This window comes from Crassostrea angulata, chromosome 6 (assembly GCF_025612915.1).
Source record: "Crassostrea angulata isolate pt1a10 chromosome 6, ASM2561291v2, whole genome shotgun sequence".
In the NCBI taxonomy this organism is placed as follows: Eukaryota; Metazoa; Mollusca; class Bivalvia; order Ostreida; family Ostreidae; genus Magallana; species Magallana angulata.
The window spans coordinates 30,988,409-31,005,612 of record NC_069116.1 but is presented as its reverse complement, the minus strand read 5'-3'; the positions used below and the strand labels follow the sequence as shown (position 1 = coordinate 31,005,612).

At 34.8% G+C, this 17,204-nt stretch overlaps 1 protein-coding gene across 1 annotated transcript; it reads left to right on the top strand.

Moving 5' to 3' along the window:
* Positions 1 to 1,413: 1,413 nt before the first annotated feature.
* Positions 1,414 to 15,912, top strand: LOC128188347 (uncharacterized). Its single transcript, XM_052859333.1, has 2 exons — positions 1,414 to 1,550; positions 12,948 to 15,912. Exon 2 carries the CDS (start codon positions 13,078 to 13,080, stop codon positions 14,707 to 14,709), a length of 1,632 nt encoding a protein of 543 aa, XP_052715293.1. The 5' UTR covers positions 1,414 to 1,550; positions 12,948 to 13,077; the 3' UTR covers positions 14,710 to 15,912.
* The last annotated feature ends 1,292 nt before the right edge of the window (positions 15,913 to 17,204 follow it).

Genomic DNA, 17,204 nt, shown 5'->3' with positions numbered 1-17,204 from the left:
ATAACACACGCGAGAATTCGTGCATCGACCTGTAATTTGATCTCTTTATGCCACAGTTTTCTGCACCCCCTATTTATTTGTAATTCCACGAAATCGATTAGCATTTATGGGCATTTTTCGTGTTAAAGAAGTTTTTTTCCTTTAAAAGAACTTTGTAAATAAACTACATGTATGTTACACTAGATGTATAGAGTATCATTCATTTTAGATTTATTTTAAGTAACGGCAAAGACTAAACAACCATGTATCTATCATTCACAATTTTTTTTTAAAAAATTCCAAGGCACCATGATTTTCATTGGCTAAAGCATAAGGTACATTGCAATGCCCCCTTGTACATCATCCATAGTTAATAGCTATGGAACAGTATTGGCTGTATAATAAATATTTTTTACTTTTTTCTATTTTCAACCTTAGCAATTAACCAGTATTTTTCTATTTTTTTGATTTTCATTTTCCTGACATTAGCTATTTGTTTTGTTTATTATTTTTTTTTTTTGCACTGTACCTCCTTCCAATGCTATTTATAATATTAATCTATTATACAAAATTCAGTTGCAATATATATATATATATATATATATATATATATATATATATATATATATATATATATATATATATATATATATTCATATATATATCTTATATAAAATTATATAATTACTCATATTATACCTTGACTACAGGAGAGAACATAAATAGGCATTATGCCTGCTGTTCAATCCATTTCAATGTATCTATACACTTGAATTAAATACTTCTTAAATTAAATATTTTTATATTTGTTTTGAATGTGTTAGGTTGAAAAAAGTATGGTTTTTCATGTAGGCCGAACACGATATCCGAATACTAAAACATTGATCAAGGTTATTTGTTTAAAGCACCAAGCTTGCTCTCTCTCTCTCTCTCTCTCTCTCTCTCTCTCTCTCTCTCTCTCTCGTGATGCATTTAGAATTTAGAATTCTATCATCGATTCCTGCTTTTAATTATTTAGTTTATCTCATTTGAAATTGGAGGTAGAAATACACCAATTTTGAAACATCTTAAATTATGTAATAAAATCAATACACGGCATAGATAACCTGTATTGTTTTGGACCCTGGCTAATTAGACATACGAGATGCCTATAGAAATCACCAAGGCTTCATTGCATAACTTCTTCTGATTTGGTCAAAACAAAATTAAAGTCACCAGACCGATTTCTCCTCTATATAATTGTCAATAGTCGCATTTTTTCTGATTGAAATACATGTAGATGGCATCAATCGGTACAGAGAAAATATCAATCATTGAATCGGACCAGCGATAACACGTGAAGTATAAACACTTCTTTTCTAGGACTGTGAAATCGTTTTAATCACCATTCCGATCGGACCAGATCTCCCGCTAATACTAATCAGCTGATACAGGCTTTTGGCATTCTTCACGGTTGACTAGACATTAAAACGTAAACATTTAAACGACGGTTTGGTCCTCTTTTCAGGTGTAAGATGTGACATTTACCGTGAATTTATAAGTGGAAGGGGGAGAAAATAGCCACAGTTTTTGTAAGTATATTTTACAACACTCATTCGTCATTCCATATGCAGTAATTCTCTGAAATGGGTTTGGCAAAAAAGTTGGCACATTGAACACAGTTCTGATGGCTGTCGTCGATTTTTCATTCGTATTTTGCTCGAGGTCCAAGTCACATTGTGCAGTTGTAATTTTGATTTTTTTTTTCTCCACCGGATCATCAAAGAATATTAATCAGATATTGATAAGCTGGCATATTTAGGCAGTGTGCATAAACGCCAGTATTACATTATTTTTTGTTAAGAGATAAATGACCATGACTTAACTTTATTACGTAATGTCATACGATGGTGAAGTTTTTTCTCCAAGAGTCAAAGAGATGGGCGAAGTCTAATTTGGTATTATAATTTTCTGAGGTTTATTCCTGCTTTGATGAAAGTGTGATTTACGGCGTTTTTAGCTGATTAAATATTCTTATTTCCCTTTTTCCCCAGTGTTACGTAACTTTTGGTTAAACCATCAAGTTTCATCAGCCCCGAACATATTCTTGTTTGTTTTTTAACATTGACACAATCAATTAAAGAAAAATGTTAGTAAGATATTTAATAGCTCTATGACTAATTACCAGCCGTAAGTCTTCATCTAAATTAAAATGGCATGCATTTCCCAGCTCTAAACTGTACAATCCATGGACATGTTCTAATTACAATGCACAATAGACTGAAATACTTTGCCATCTAATACATTGGTCACGTGATGATAAGTGGATTCTTGAAGCCATGTAAAAGCTTTCATTGAAATTTGTGGCAGTGCATATGCTTGAACAATTTCAGATGCAAGCAAAGATATAACCCCATAAGGTTGCTCTTTACGAAGTGTTTTGCTATCATATTTTAAAGGTATCAACATATTGTAATCGAGGAAACTTAAAGTGTTAAGGTAAATAAATTTTCAATAGCTTTTAAATTTTTTTAAACATAATTATGCTTTATTTGTTTATATTCTATACGATGGCACAATGGTATTTTTGGATGAACAATAACAGATCCATTAGTCATATTCCTAATACATTAGGGTATACCATGTGAAAAGAGTATTTTGTACCCGTTTTTTTTTTTAAATCATAAACACTACTATGGGTTTGAAACGACCTCTGAACCCTCAATTGAAGGACTGTTTTTGATAGTCAAGTGACAATTTATAAAACATATTGGTTGGCAACCAGTGTACCTTCAATTGTTCCAATTTGAATTTTAAATAATTCCTTTAAGACATTGACACTGCTTCGTTGCAGTATTTTCGTCCATATTAAAGTTTGTAATGTAATACAAGAACCCAAAATTACAAGGTCTTGGCCAATAACTAAAAAAATACCTAAAATATCGCAGCCTTTTCTGATATTTATCAGGGTAGAATATCGTTTTGAAAGTCTAGACCTATTTTTTGTGGCGACGGTTTTGGCAACAAGTGGGATTAGATATGATACACCCAAAAACTCTTTTGTTTTTCATATATGTACATTAACTACTTGAACACTTTCAGATTAAACTCTATTTACGGCTGGTTTTCGCTGAAATACCAAATACTTTTCAAGAATTTCTTTTATATTTTATTAGCGAGTTTAAGTATTTTGTCCAGGATTTTAACCTTGAAATTCCACTTTAAATTGTAACCTTGTTTGCATATTTGTATTGTCCGGGTAGACAAACTGCACATGAGCTCAATAGGCTAGCCATACTGTCCCTGACGAACCGTGACAAAGGCCAGAAAATACATTGCAACCATTAATGCCATGAACTTATGAACCCTTTTATCGGGCAAATATTCACATTTTCATCTTTGATTATCAAGTTTTCAGAAAAAAAATATTGGGCTATATATTTTCTTAATGGGCTTCGTTAAGTTCCCATAAAAGTAATTTTGTTCATATTCACCGGACTTGTTGATTCGGGTTTGTTATAAAGATGTCGGTTTTAACTATAAATTACAATAACAAAAATCTTCATAGTCGTTCCTCGGTTTCATAAAAACTCGAGATTAAAATCTGCAATTTTATAGTCCAGTCTCAAGCAAAAATAAGATATCTCTTAACGTAGAATATTCATTTCAACACAAATTAGCTTCGAAGTATGTGTCCTTGAGAGGGAAATAATAAAATCGGGATTAAGTTAACTTATCTGGAAACTAAACATATAAGAGGTTTATCAAGTTTCAATCTAACATGAGTTTTCACGGACATTGACATATCTATCGAGAGGTAGAGGTTTAATTACACATAAATAGCTCTCCGACATGCAATCTAAAAATAAGTTAAGTATTAAGGAAAAGAGTTTATAACATATTCCTAACTTATCTTAACATTTTATTCGGGTCATAAACTTGACATGTCATTTCTAGGACATATTTTGTCCATTTAATTGTGTTTCAAGATATTTTCTGTGATATTTTTTTAATGGTGAAAGGTTAAATAGCATTTATTGGTGAAGTAGCTGTCGTTAAATATATAAAGTTCTAGTTCCTTTCATTATTTTCATTTAGCGGCCTAGCTTTGATTTCGATCGATCGTTGGTTAAAATTCCTCATAATAGGCTCAGTGTTTGCGTTTAAAAGAAGTGAAAAAGGGTGTTAAAAGACGACCACCCAATGCAGCTGATACATTCAATTCAATGACTAAATGTCGAAAACGATAAACTAACAAATTAACACGCATGATTATATCATCTGTCATGTCGTAAATTTTGAACCTACTGGGTAGCAGTAAATACAAAATTTACAACCGGACAATTTGTAAATTTTCTATATACTGCCACCCGGTAAGTTCACAATTTGCAGCATGACACTTTACAGAAGACTTCAAATCATACACAGTCTCTTGAATTACGGATTGGTAGTGCACGATTGATTTGCTAAAATACACTACAGTAGCTGAGGGCAGTTATTAACATTGCATGAGTGTAGAGTCTCAGAACTGGTCTATATTTTTTTTCTGCCTGTGTATGTTCCTTTTCCGTCCCTAAAATCTGTTTACCGTCGGTATAAATGTTGTTTTCACTTGCATTTTTCATTTCCGTCTGTATCGTTTACATCTGTAGGTTTCGTTTCCGTCTGACATTGTACAAAAGTTTCAATCTGTCAGGAGTTTTGGTTTTGATGGACAGACATCCTTTTGCGATGGTCAGACAGACCAGAATAAGGTTATATTTGCGCGGAGTGTTGGTCCGTTTTCAATAATGTGTCTGTTCTTGGCTTCGGCCTTGTACATGTAGGTCCGAGGTCTCACAGACGATGTTGTTTAACCTGCTCCCAGGTCATTGACGCCAGACGAAGGTCTGAATCTGATCCCCTTACTGACTTATTCTTTGGTCTCATATTATTGAAAGTTTGAATTCCCGAAGGGGGAAACAAACAAATAAATTAAAACAGTTAAATAACTTGATCTGCCGCCTCTTTTATGATGGTGCTCTAGAGCTATTCATTTAAATTTTGGCACTAACAATCCCACCCACCCCCACCCCAACACGATCACCACACTACCACCAGGATGACCTTACATCAGTTCAACCTTTCGTAGGGTGCATGGTGCATCAATTACATTATGTACTAGCACAGTAAAACCTGTCCTCACTTCAAGAGCCTTCCCCGCTGTAAAGGAAGTTTACATTGACATGGACAATTAAACTGCTACACTGTTTCAAGACAAAAAGATATACAAAGGATTAAACTTTACTTAACTATATACATGAACTCCTCATTATTTTCTCGCGGAACTTGTTCTAGACGTGATAAAGCAACGCGAATTGTGGGTGTATTTGTGTGTTAATCCTTGCATCACAAATATTTTTAATGCTCGTGGGCAAGATTGAAAGATAATCCGAATACTTTACTTAAAATACTTGTATTTACGAATTAAACTTTGCATGTTTCTTTTGCATTGTAGCTAGCTATAGTCAATCCCTCTTTATTGTTATAGATCTTCACAACTCTGTAATTTATTAATAAATTATTTTACGTATAGCAGGGACATGGGATTTCCACGCTTCTCTGTCATGGGATTACCATTACCCCTTGTCAGTCTCATGTCTTTCAGATCTCGTTAAACAGTTTTTAGGTCGGCATTTCCTCTTCCTTTTCCTTCTTGGACCCTTGTTAGTGTTGTGGTACAGATGTTTTGTTTGGTTTGTTGGTTTTCATAAGCCATGGACTATTCATCTCCACCCGTATTTCCTCAATAATGTCCTCATGTCTAATATTCTTACCATCTAAAATATTATTTTGTTGGGCACTTCATGGGCCGAACTAATCTCAGAGACCTTTTTAAGACACGCTTGAGAATATAAGGCTTTACCAATTAAAACTGCAGTGCTGACCACTTGATTAGATAAATTAGGGTTCACCTAAGAACCCACAAAAACCTGAATAGCTGCGCCTTGCCGTGAAATTCTCTTTTAACAAAATTATCTACGTCAAATTTTACGTAAATTATCCATCCCAATATAATTTAGACCGTATTTGTGAAGTAAGCGTGTTCGGAATAAATTCTTGTGGCAAAATTAACGACAGTTTTATGGTATTTTATTTTCTTAATGACATTATTTATCTAAAGCACATATATATGAATACACAAGGCTTCAAAACATGTTTCATACCGAGTGATAGTATAGTAAATATCGCATATATGATTTTTTTTTTCCAATGTAAAGAAAGTTTTATCTCTGTATGATGTTTAAAGGTCTGATTATTTGATCATTTGATGGGCATTGTCCAATGAAATATACTAGACTTTGATCCGTGCGTGCACGGGTTGACATTGCATATCAGACATTTACGAAATAGGTACATCGACACAACTTATTATTGTCATTGACATAGCAAAGCTACAAGCCTACAATAATGCTATTAATTTCACTACACTTTCCTTAGTTTGAATAACCTAACTGTGTCTCGGGAAAGGCCCTCCCTTATACCCGTAATGTAGCAGAAAATTGCAGAATCGCTCCGGAACGACTGGAGTTGCCTTGAAAATAACAGTCAAATACATCACAACAAACCTTTTTGAGACTGTAAATACCTTTCAACTAAAAATTTTAATCCATAGAATGGAAGAATTCAACACCTTTTCGCCAACGTACACGTATTTTCTTTGTAAAACTGGGTCTGTAGGACATTATTCATTTTTACGATAAAACATATTCTATCTTCACTCTCCTAACAAATATACTGTAACTTTTTTGCATGTTATCAAATATGTTTTGTCATCACGAAGATGAAAGTACATTTGTAAGTACTTAGTTGAAATGTATATTTATTATTTTATACTTTCTCTCATAAGAAATCATGAATGTAAATGAACAGAATATATAGCAAAAGTCGAATGAAAATTTACCCGTATTTGTATAATCATTTCTGAGTTTATTCATGCAGATGTGATATTGTGGAAACATAATTAAAGATCCCGTTAGCGTGAATGTATTGCGCAAGCGCAAGATTGTAAAAGCCAAAAAATCCAGGTGATTTCCGGGATTTTTTGAGGAATTTTCGTTGATTATTTATTAGCGAAGCTTAACTGAGAAAAATTAAAAACAAATTGGTAATCTTCAAGTATCAATGATGTTTAAAATATATAAAACAAAAGACAGTATTCTTCCGATTTCTCGGTATTAAAGACTAAAAATTCGAGTCTATTATTTTAATATAGTAGTATAGATAGATATACTTTATCCTTTGTGCGATCTTTAAACAAATTGTTGTTGAATTGCATGTTACAAACATATGATTGTATTTACTACTGTGAATTTCTTTTAAGCGTTCACTTAATAAAATATTTTACTAGTTTGTAAATTTCATTTCATCAAAAACCGAAATCTTACATGACGCACAAAAAAGAATTATATTGTCATATTAAGGGGAGAATTGCATCTTAGAAAAATGATACCAGGGGTGTTTTTTTTCCGGAAAACTAGTTTGGGATCGAAAGTGTCGAATCCGGAATCGAACAAAATGATGTTTATCCGACAAGTTCAGGCAAACAAAATCCCATTCAAGCTATTGGAATAAATTTTTAAGAATTCCTTTGACAAGAAAACCATGAAGTCCACAAGCGTTCTCTAAAATTGAAGTATCAGTTTAATATGTCATTTCTAATTTATTCACTTTTAATTTTTGATGCAACACCCTCTATTGAAAGCTAAATCTGCGCCCACATGTTTTTTCGAATTCTTAAAAACTGGTTTGAAACCTAAGTGCCCTCGCTCTGAGTCTTTTGTGTGAAAACCGAGGGTCGTTAATTCAATACTATTAACTCCTAAAAATCTAGAGAGATTTCATCAGCATACCTTCAACATTAACCCATTAAACCAAGTGGCTATACAGTGTCAGCTTTTTGGAGGTAGGTCAAACAAATGAAAAAAAAAGTGTATAATTTACTGTTTATCAAATGAGCTCCATCAAAAGTAAGACACATATTTTGAAGTGAATGATTTTCCTTACAAGCATTAAGTAGGAAAGAATGCCAGCTATCTGCTTATTGAATGACAAAGCATATTCAGAATAAACTACACTGCTTGTATAATAACTTGAGTAGTGGCACGTATATATTCACTTTAAATATATTATAGGAAGCGTGTGTCGTAAATAGTCTTTTATTTTTGAAACTTTTTGATGTGCACCATTTACGTGCGATATTTTTCGTTTTTGAAATTAAATGGAAGAAATTGGCCATAAATCAATGGAATTGTTTGTGATATATCCTCTTCTTCCCCATTTAGGATGTTCTGGATCAAATATCAGACATCGAAAGTAAAATTTTAGATAATACTTGAGCAATACCCCTAAGCATTGAACCGTTCATCGGAATACGTGTCAGAATTCGCAATTCTATTTAAAACACATGCACTGAAAACTATTTTAAAAATTCTACTAACACAACCCTGAAGAAAAAAAAACTAAATTGCAAAAATAATATATCGAATAATTGAAATAGCAGGAAATAATTTTAGCCTTCTCTAAACTTGAAGACGATAGAGAAGTGAGCTAACAATTTCAAAAGATGTAATTTGCGTAGACGCAGTCTAGGGCTTTTATAGACCATCATTATCTGGAGGCACATCGCACATATAAAATTGGGTACATCTTTAGTACATGTCTAAAACGCCCATCTCCTTAGCATTCAAAGGTCAATTATTGTGACTTGTATAAATGAACTCTTCTTTCATTTAACTTCCTACCCCCATTTAAAATTAGCCCAATACATATTTTTAACCATAATTTTTCCAAGTGTTGAAGTATTTACCGAAGGTTGTTTTTGTTGGGGTTTTTTTTTTTTTTTGGGGGGGGGGGGGGGGGGGCAGGGAACAACTTGTGTTCTGTTGAGAATCTCAACAAATAAAACAAGTTTTCGTGCCAAACTTAATGCATTGTAGAGATTCGTCAGTTTATGTATGATTAGTTGACCCACTTCGATACAATCTGCAAACAAAGAGCATTTCTACTAGCTTTCTACTCCAGATCTTGATATGTAAGAAGCTTTTATTTCTATAGTACCCTGTCGTCCTTTACACCAGGGAGGTTCTCGCAATCTACCTAAGCTTGACTGACAGATGACAGAAAATATACACACAACTAAAATGTCTACAAATCGTTTAAAAACACCGATTACAACACAGATAGTCCTCCATAGGTTGAGTTTTTATCTGTTAAATCAAATCATAGGTTCAACGCGACATTGTCTGATTTGATTTCACAATTATAATAATGGTAACGAGATAGATTCCGAGACTACACCAAGTTAAAAACAACCTATTGCGAGTGACACCTCATGACAATTATTTCATTCGTGGTTTGTATGCATTTGATGCAGGACTAAGCACGAATAGGCAAGTTCGGGTGTTTTGAACGAAACAAAACGTACATGTACTATAAAAAGGGTAACTGCTTGAGCTACCGTTTTCATAAAAAGGTGGCGGATCTCATAAATACTTTTGATGTTTTGAAACACGATTACCTTAAAAGGCTTGACGCCTTTTTTATGACATCTTTACAAAGTTATGAATATCTGAGGTTTTCTGTTTAGGTAAATAAAGGTGCGATATCCAAAGATATCAATACATTGATATTGGCAACAAAGCGCAGACACAATTGCACTTGAAATAATTGTTCAATTTGAACAGACGTCGAAGTATTCTATATGGTGTGAGAAATAATAGATTTAGAATTCATTACTAAATATTCTTTGCCTAAAATGTTCAGAATTCTGTTTTAAATGGAAGTCGGTACTACTCCAGTGCGAGTATACTGTATCATGCATGCCAGCACAAAAATAAAATTTAATCTAAAATGGTTGATTTGTCTTGAACACCTACTGGAATTTGAACCTAATTTACAACCCAGTTCCCCCAATTTTAAATACTCTGTGACCAAATATTTTCTCACGTTGAGTATATATATATAAATACCAGTTGATCCCAGTCGCGAAACATGTTCATTATGTTAATTCAGGCACAGGTATATATAATTACATTAACTTTGTCACATGAGTATTTCCGAAACCGAAAGCAGGAGACTAATTATCACATACTTTCAGTCGGCCAAGAAAGCCTTCGCATTATGCATAATGATATTCTGTATGCACATCGCGCATTTCCTCGTGAATATTGTCAGTTTGGACAAACAACGTCGTCCTGTTGTTACAAAATTATAATTTTATTCAGTCTTCAGCATAACACATTTCCTTGTAAAAACCCACGTAGAATTCTTTTTAAAAATGAAATTGTTTTCGCATGACTCTGAAGACATAATTCTATGGTCTATACACTGACTGGAATCTATATCAAAATTTGATTACATATATTTAAGACACTTGACGTTGCAATTACATATATTCGTGGACATGGTGTCTGAATTACTATGTAATAACGGTAACCGACGGAATCTTTAACTCTTATCCAAACAACTGGGAAAGTTTCGGTATGATTGTCGATAAATAGATAGGATTTAAAAGTACATATTTAAATAAGAATTCGACTTCTAAATATAAATATATTTAATTTATATCTATATACGTTGGTACCGTAGGCTTTCTGTAAATCGTACGACTTCTGTTTGTTTGTTGTAGAAATTTAGAACATCACGATGTTTATATTACTACGTGAACATTAAACCATTGTGTATGCATTATAGATATAACTATACATAATCAAACGCGTTTTTAAGAACTTTTTGACTGTCACTGTGAAATTGAAGCAACTATGGAATGTTACAGAGTACAAAAGCTGGAAAGCGTGAACATTTAGATATGAGAATTTAGGACAGAAATATTCATCCGACGCTTGTTATATTGATATCAGAAACATGATTATATATGTACTCATGAAATCAGGAATTTACATATTTGGTTTCAACAATCATGCACGTATATTTTGACATATTTGTTTAAATCCCACATTACTAGAATATCCCATTCATGGATAGTAGATATTGGACCCATATAGTAGAGTACAAGGAACCTTAACTTAAATTTTGCATCTGCAGACATACTCGCAGTATGTCATGAACAAAACGTTGGAATTTCTAAAAAATAGAAACTAATTCTGAACTACATGTCCATTAAAGAGAAGACCAATTGTAAAAGAACTATGATTGTGCCTTGTAAGCTGTGGTAAATTAAATTAAAGTTTAACCATATTTGTACGGTTTTGATCAATATTGCCATTTGTAAAGTTTCATCACTGGTGGCAACAAATTGAAATATTTTCTTGCATTAACACACGAAGTGCGTGACGAATTTTATAGACTGTGCTTGCCGCTATTTACAAGATGTATAACTTTATGAGACATACATGTAACGTTTGTTTAACCTTTTCGGGGTTGAAAAATGTCAACGTGTAGTTGAGTCGAAAAGTGGTGAATTTTAGATGAAATACCGTATATCCGGTTTTTATCGCTTGTCACAAAATTTGTAAAAATGGGGAAAACTTGTAGCATTTTTAATTTGCGCAAGTCATTTTTGCGATTTTAAAAGTTTCTCTTAGAAAATAATATAAGATATAATTTCTACGTATTAAATATTTTGCGAATTGAAAGAGATCGCAAAATAGCGAAAATTAGTTCATCGCGAAAATTACCGGATATACGGTATGCATTTGATTATTGAATAAAATAAAGAACTAGTATATGTTAATTATATATTCAGTAAACCAAATTTGATGCTAGGTACTAACTTTGGTAAACATGTTGAAATTTTATACTCTCTCCTAGGTAGCAGCTAAATTAAACGCACTGCTACATACCGGGTACCATTTTGAACTATTTAGATTGTGTTTGGGCAAATAGTTTTCTTTTCATAATGGAGTAAAACTATTTTCAGAAAATGGTATGTTGGCCATTGAACATGTTCACCAAATATTTACCTTATACTTACTTTTCCAAAAAATATTTTCTGGTTTTGAATTATAGTCTTATTACAAGCAGAAACTAATGTTATTTCTTACAATGTCGTTTGAAATAGACCGCCCTCTCTTTTATTGCAAAATAAACAAAAGTTTTACCAAACATCGATACCTAAAAATTGAAGGTGTTTCTATCTGTAAATGTATAGTTATATAGTACTCATTACTTCTATATATAACGGGATTTTTTTTTTTTACTTTTAAATACTGTTAATCATAACACCTTTCTGAAAATTGAAAATATATAAAGCCGTATTTATTTAACTCGTTTGTTTACGTTACAAATGGTCTTCATTGTACTGTACAAGCTCTCAGCACTAGGCCGGATTGGACTGCAGCACGTACCCACTTATTTCTCTGTTGACAATAATCGCCTTAGCTGGGACAGGTATTTTAATAAGAACCCACGTAAAAGCCCCGGACCCAATCATGCGAGCCCTCGTCAGAGCCGCGTAAGAGGGAAAGCAAAGGTTGAATGTTAATTTCATTTCTTGCATAAACTGACGAACAGTAGTGACTTTTTTCTCGCTTGACTGGCCTATGATTTATTATTCTTTAAAAAAAAAAAGGTTTTCAAGTATTGATCGTAAAATAGTGCATCGCTTGTTGTGAGCAGGTACACGCGGTGATCAGTCTTGCTGCTTTTGGGCCGCTCGAAAAGGAGCAGTTATTGTTGGATTGTTTCAACAGTGTTGTTTGCACTTGGACATAGTACTTGGTCCGTCTCCTGTTTTCTTTCATATTTCGCCGAAATGAGCTAACCGTGGCCCAGGGTGAACTCTGTATCTCCCGGAATGAAGGGTGGCCCTATCTCAGCTGTCAATCACCAAGTGTGATCTAAATTTAATTCAGAACCGGTTTTCCGTGAATATTTCAAAACCAGTGTTGTGTTATTTTTGCTGGATCATAGACTACTGTGATGAAAAGATGTCTTTTTCAATAGAAGAGCATAATTATAATACATTTATCTTCTAAATATTTTTACAGAGTTTGACTCTTGAGAAGAGGTGACAGATATTAAGGGACATTCTCGTGATCTGAGTGTCTGTGACCAGAACAGCTGCTACTATCCAACTGGATCGTATCACATCTGTTAGGAATCTTTAAAACAATAGACATGGATACAAAATCTATGAAGAAGAAAGCCTGGTATCTTGGAACATGGCGTCAAAGTGTGTTAGCGGACAATGTTATAAAACAAATACAACAATTAGTGGCCCGAAAGAAAGGTAGTCCCGTGAAACTGTGTTTGGCAAAGGACGGGATCCGTGTTTTCGTGTCGAACCTTCTCCAGGGTAAGGTGCTAATCGATCATATACCGTTCTCTGACTTGTACTTTATGACTGTCAATCAACACAACCCACAGTGTCTGTTGGTGATTGCCAAGGACCCCAGACACAAGTACCGGATCATCGCGTACCGATGCGAAAATGCCCTGGACGCTGGAATTTTCATTCAGTATTACAAGGACGTCCGGAAGTCGATGACGTCAGTCGAAGGGTATAACATTGAACTGAAGAGGTCAAACGAAGGAAATTGGACGCTGCGATCGAAACAACAAGAGGAAGATAAGCGGCAACTGAGGACGATCGTGAACATGCACGCAGACACACCGACAATGAAACAGAATGGGGTGGTTAAGACAGCTGAAACGAAAACGACAGTTGTTAACGGACACTCGAAAATTGACGAAAACAGAAACACGAAAATGGTGGTACATGCCCGTGTGGAAAACTCGCCACCATCGCCGCGAGAGAAAGTTACTTTGGAAAAGGTTTACCGAAAGGGTAAAACCCTGAACAATATCGGAATCCAAGCCGCAGCACCGAGATCTGAGCGGGTATCTGACGAAGTATCCGAAACGTCTACGACGGAATCAAACCAGTCATTTCAGCATGAGTTGAACTATTTATCGAATGAACTTCGAGAAATAAAATTTATGTTAGAGAAATCCACAGGAATAAGCGCTGAAGTATACCATGACAAAAGCGGTATCGAATTTCAGACCGAATCTCCTCCCACTGAGCAAGAAACAACAGAGGTACGGGTTAACAAGGCGTTAGAACCGATCGACGCCATTGTTAAAGACGATGACGACGATGAAGACAAACCAAGACAAATCCACAGAGACGAAAACGGCGCCAATGTTCGCGTGTCCGTTCCCGACTACCGTAGCCTTGGGGTACAGGCGTCGTCAAAAACGGTACCCACAGCAGCACCCGAAAAGCGTGCTGCAACACTGCCAGCTTACTTCAGACAGTCTGAGACTCAACCAGATGGACCAGAATTGCTCCGCGCTAGTACCTCGACGTACCAATCTTGGAAAGATGACGTAGTACTCCGCGGCGGAGTAGGTCGGTCCGGAAGACCAAGAACCGCTTTGTACAGCACCAGTAGCTATGGAAGCACCAGTGGGAGTGTGCAGGGAAGTCTACGAGGAGTTCCGAATGGGGTACATGTTCATTTCGACCCCGGCGTCCCGAAAGGATCCGTAGTGTACAGGAAGAAAGGAATCTCAACAAACGTTCAGAAGCCAATCGAGAAGGTCTACCAGCGTCCACATTCCGTTCATGCTTCAGGTCGACCGTACGTCGTGCACCACCATCACCACCACGGGGTACAGGCTCACCGGAAGACGGTACCATCAACCCTTGACTTCAATCAAACCAACGGGGCTGTCGTAGCAAATGGCTATTCCCCCAACTCGCCACGTTCCCCCACTGGTGCAGGGTTCTTTATCCGAACATGAGGATAAGACCCTAACAAACATTAAAAAGTGCTTGGACTGTGTATAATCTTTATTAAAGCCCTGAATTGGCGATACTACATGTGATCAATGCATTTAGAAATGTAAGGATTGTGCAAGGCGCGTTCGCTTGAACTTGGTACATGTAATTTTTTTTCACAGAAGTATTATCTTTGTACAGGAACTGTTCACATTGCGAACTGTGCTCTTCAGGACGTGGTATAAAGTGCTCGATTTGTGACCGCAAAATACAGTTTGTGAGACAGTTTAAGCCAGTAGATTGTTCATTGTTTATAGGTTAATTTTTTTAATGCGAAACGGGCATTCAACTCCACTCGGGACGTTTTCAAGATTCTTGAAAGCAATTATTGCAGGTGATTGTCAATCAGGCCAGATCATTGTCATGTTTTATTGCTAACATTTGTAGAGGTTTTTTTTTTCTTCACAGGTTGCTTGTAGTCTTGGATATAATAGGGGCTCAATGCTTTTTGTGTTTCAACCATGTCTATGGAAAAAATGTACCTGTATATAGAGAGATCTTTTTTTTTATATTGATTTCTTCCCTGGTAAACGACCATTTACAAAGTCTATATGTAGGTCAAGAATGTTTGGATAAAAAATAATACGGGAGGAAAATGTGTCTAACATTACATTATTAATCTGGCTTTAAAACGTTTCATATCGTGTAGAATTCATAAATGTTATGCTTTCACTTCACCATTGCCACGAGCTTATAAAAAAGGTTGTTAATTAATGCCGGGTAAAAACAACTGGGGCTGTCATATTTGTATTCAAATCCTTTACTATAAGCCGAAAAGAGGGGATAAGAGTCTTTGGCAGAATTTAAAATTCCGGCCACAGAACAATTTGGTTTATTCCTAATTCATTTTGGATTTTATTTCCTGAGACATGCACTCCTCAAGGGGTGTGTTACGACGTCATAAACGGAATTTGGCACCCATTACATTGATTCTTATCCTTAGGGAATTATACGCCGATATTTACATTTACTGAGTTAATTTGTGTACATGTATACATCTCGCAAATACATTTGTATTGATAGATTATGTATACCAATAATTAAAAAAAAACCAAATGCTTTGTATAATCATGATATTACGTTATATGTATTAATCAAATGTATTGTTTTTTTTTCCACATGTGCAAAAGAGTTACATTAAATTCCTATATGAAAAAGCTGAAAAAGCATCCTTTGTTTCTGCTTCTAATGTACATGTAAAGCACGTAGAAAATTCGTTTAATGGTGTTTATCATTGAAGAATGTCGCACCAGGTGATTTGTTTCAAGTCACCACATTAACATAAATGTCAGGAGATCTTTATAATTAATATGCATGTACCAAAATATTTCAGGCAAAAATATGGTACATGTACATGTCACTGGCTACTGATTTACGTTAGGTATAGGAACATGTACTCGTATTTTAAATGGACATTGTCACGATTTTGATCAAATTCTCTTATTAACAATGCTTTAGGAATGTATTTGTAATGATCAAATGAAATTTGAGAGTCAGAGTTATAAGCAAGACACATAAGTACAGGGCTCACATTTTTTTTGTCATGTAAACAAGGCTCGTGTTCTGTTTTTTTTTTGTTTTGTTTACATAGGTTCAATATACCGGTAAAAATCTTTTTCAAGATCATTTGTCCATCTTCTTATTCATTTAAAGCATAAATAGACAGTTCCTTACGTTTGAATCATTCATATTAGGTCTAAAACTGGAATTTTTACTTGAAGCTTTGTTTACATAGTTCTGTAACTCTCTTATAACTCAACGAATGTCAATCAAATTTCGATTGCTTATGAAAAATGTCTTAACGAAGCATTGTAAACATTTAAATCGGAAAAAATATTTTTTAAACAAAATCGTGATCATGCTTCATTAAGACGATTCTTTTGTTTTGAAATGAATAAATCGTTCTGATATTAGCATTGAATTGAGGTAAAAGTTACAAGGTACAGTGAATGCCAAGGATTAATAGCTTAATTCTTTATTATTTACACGAAAATGAATAGAATTGAAAGTGCTCTAAAATTCAGCCTGTAAATGTACATGTAGTACCTTGGGTCACCGATTGGAATTGGTTTTTAGAGGTGTACATAAGAAACTATAAGATTAACTGAACCTATGGTGTAGAATTCGGTGAATAAACTTTGAAATAGGCGACCATTAAAACGTGAGATAATAGCCACGGCGAAAGGTCCGTCTTTTTTCTCACTTCTCTTTTTTATTTTTGCGCCATGGCAGACAATGGTGAAGTATGATCAACGCTTTTTAATCCCCTCACAACTGGGCGCCGGGGAGGACTTAACAAAAGTAGACCAGTTTCTCGCTGTTTGAGTATTTGTCTGCCTCTGACTCACATTTTTATTTGAATCTCATCTTAAACAGTGGTCTCACACACCTCTTTTTCCTAATGGTCCGCTGGTCAGCCTCGGGTGGCCCCCTCTAATGATTGACCCGACAGATGTAG

Excerpts from the sequence above, each read along its gene's own strand:
- LOC128188347 (XM_052859333.1), top strand. The coding sequence starts at position 13,078 with ATGGATACAAAATCTATGAAGAAGAAAGCCTGGTATCTTGGAACATGG.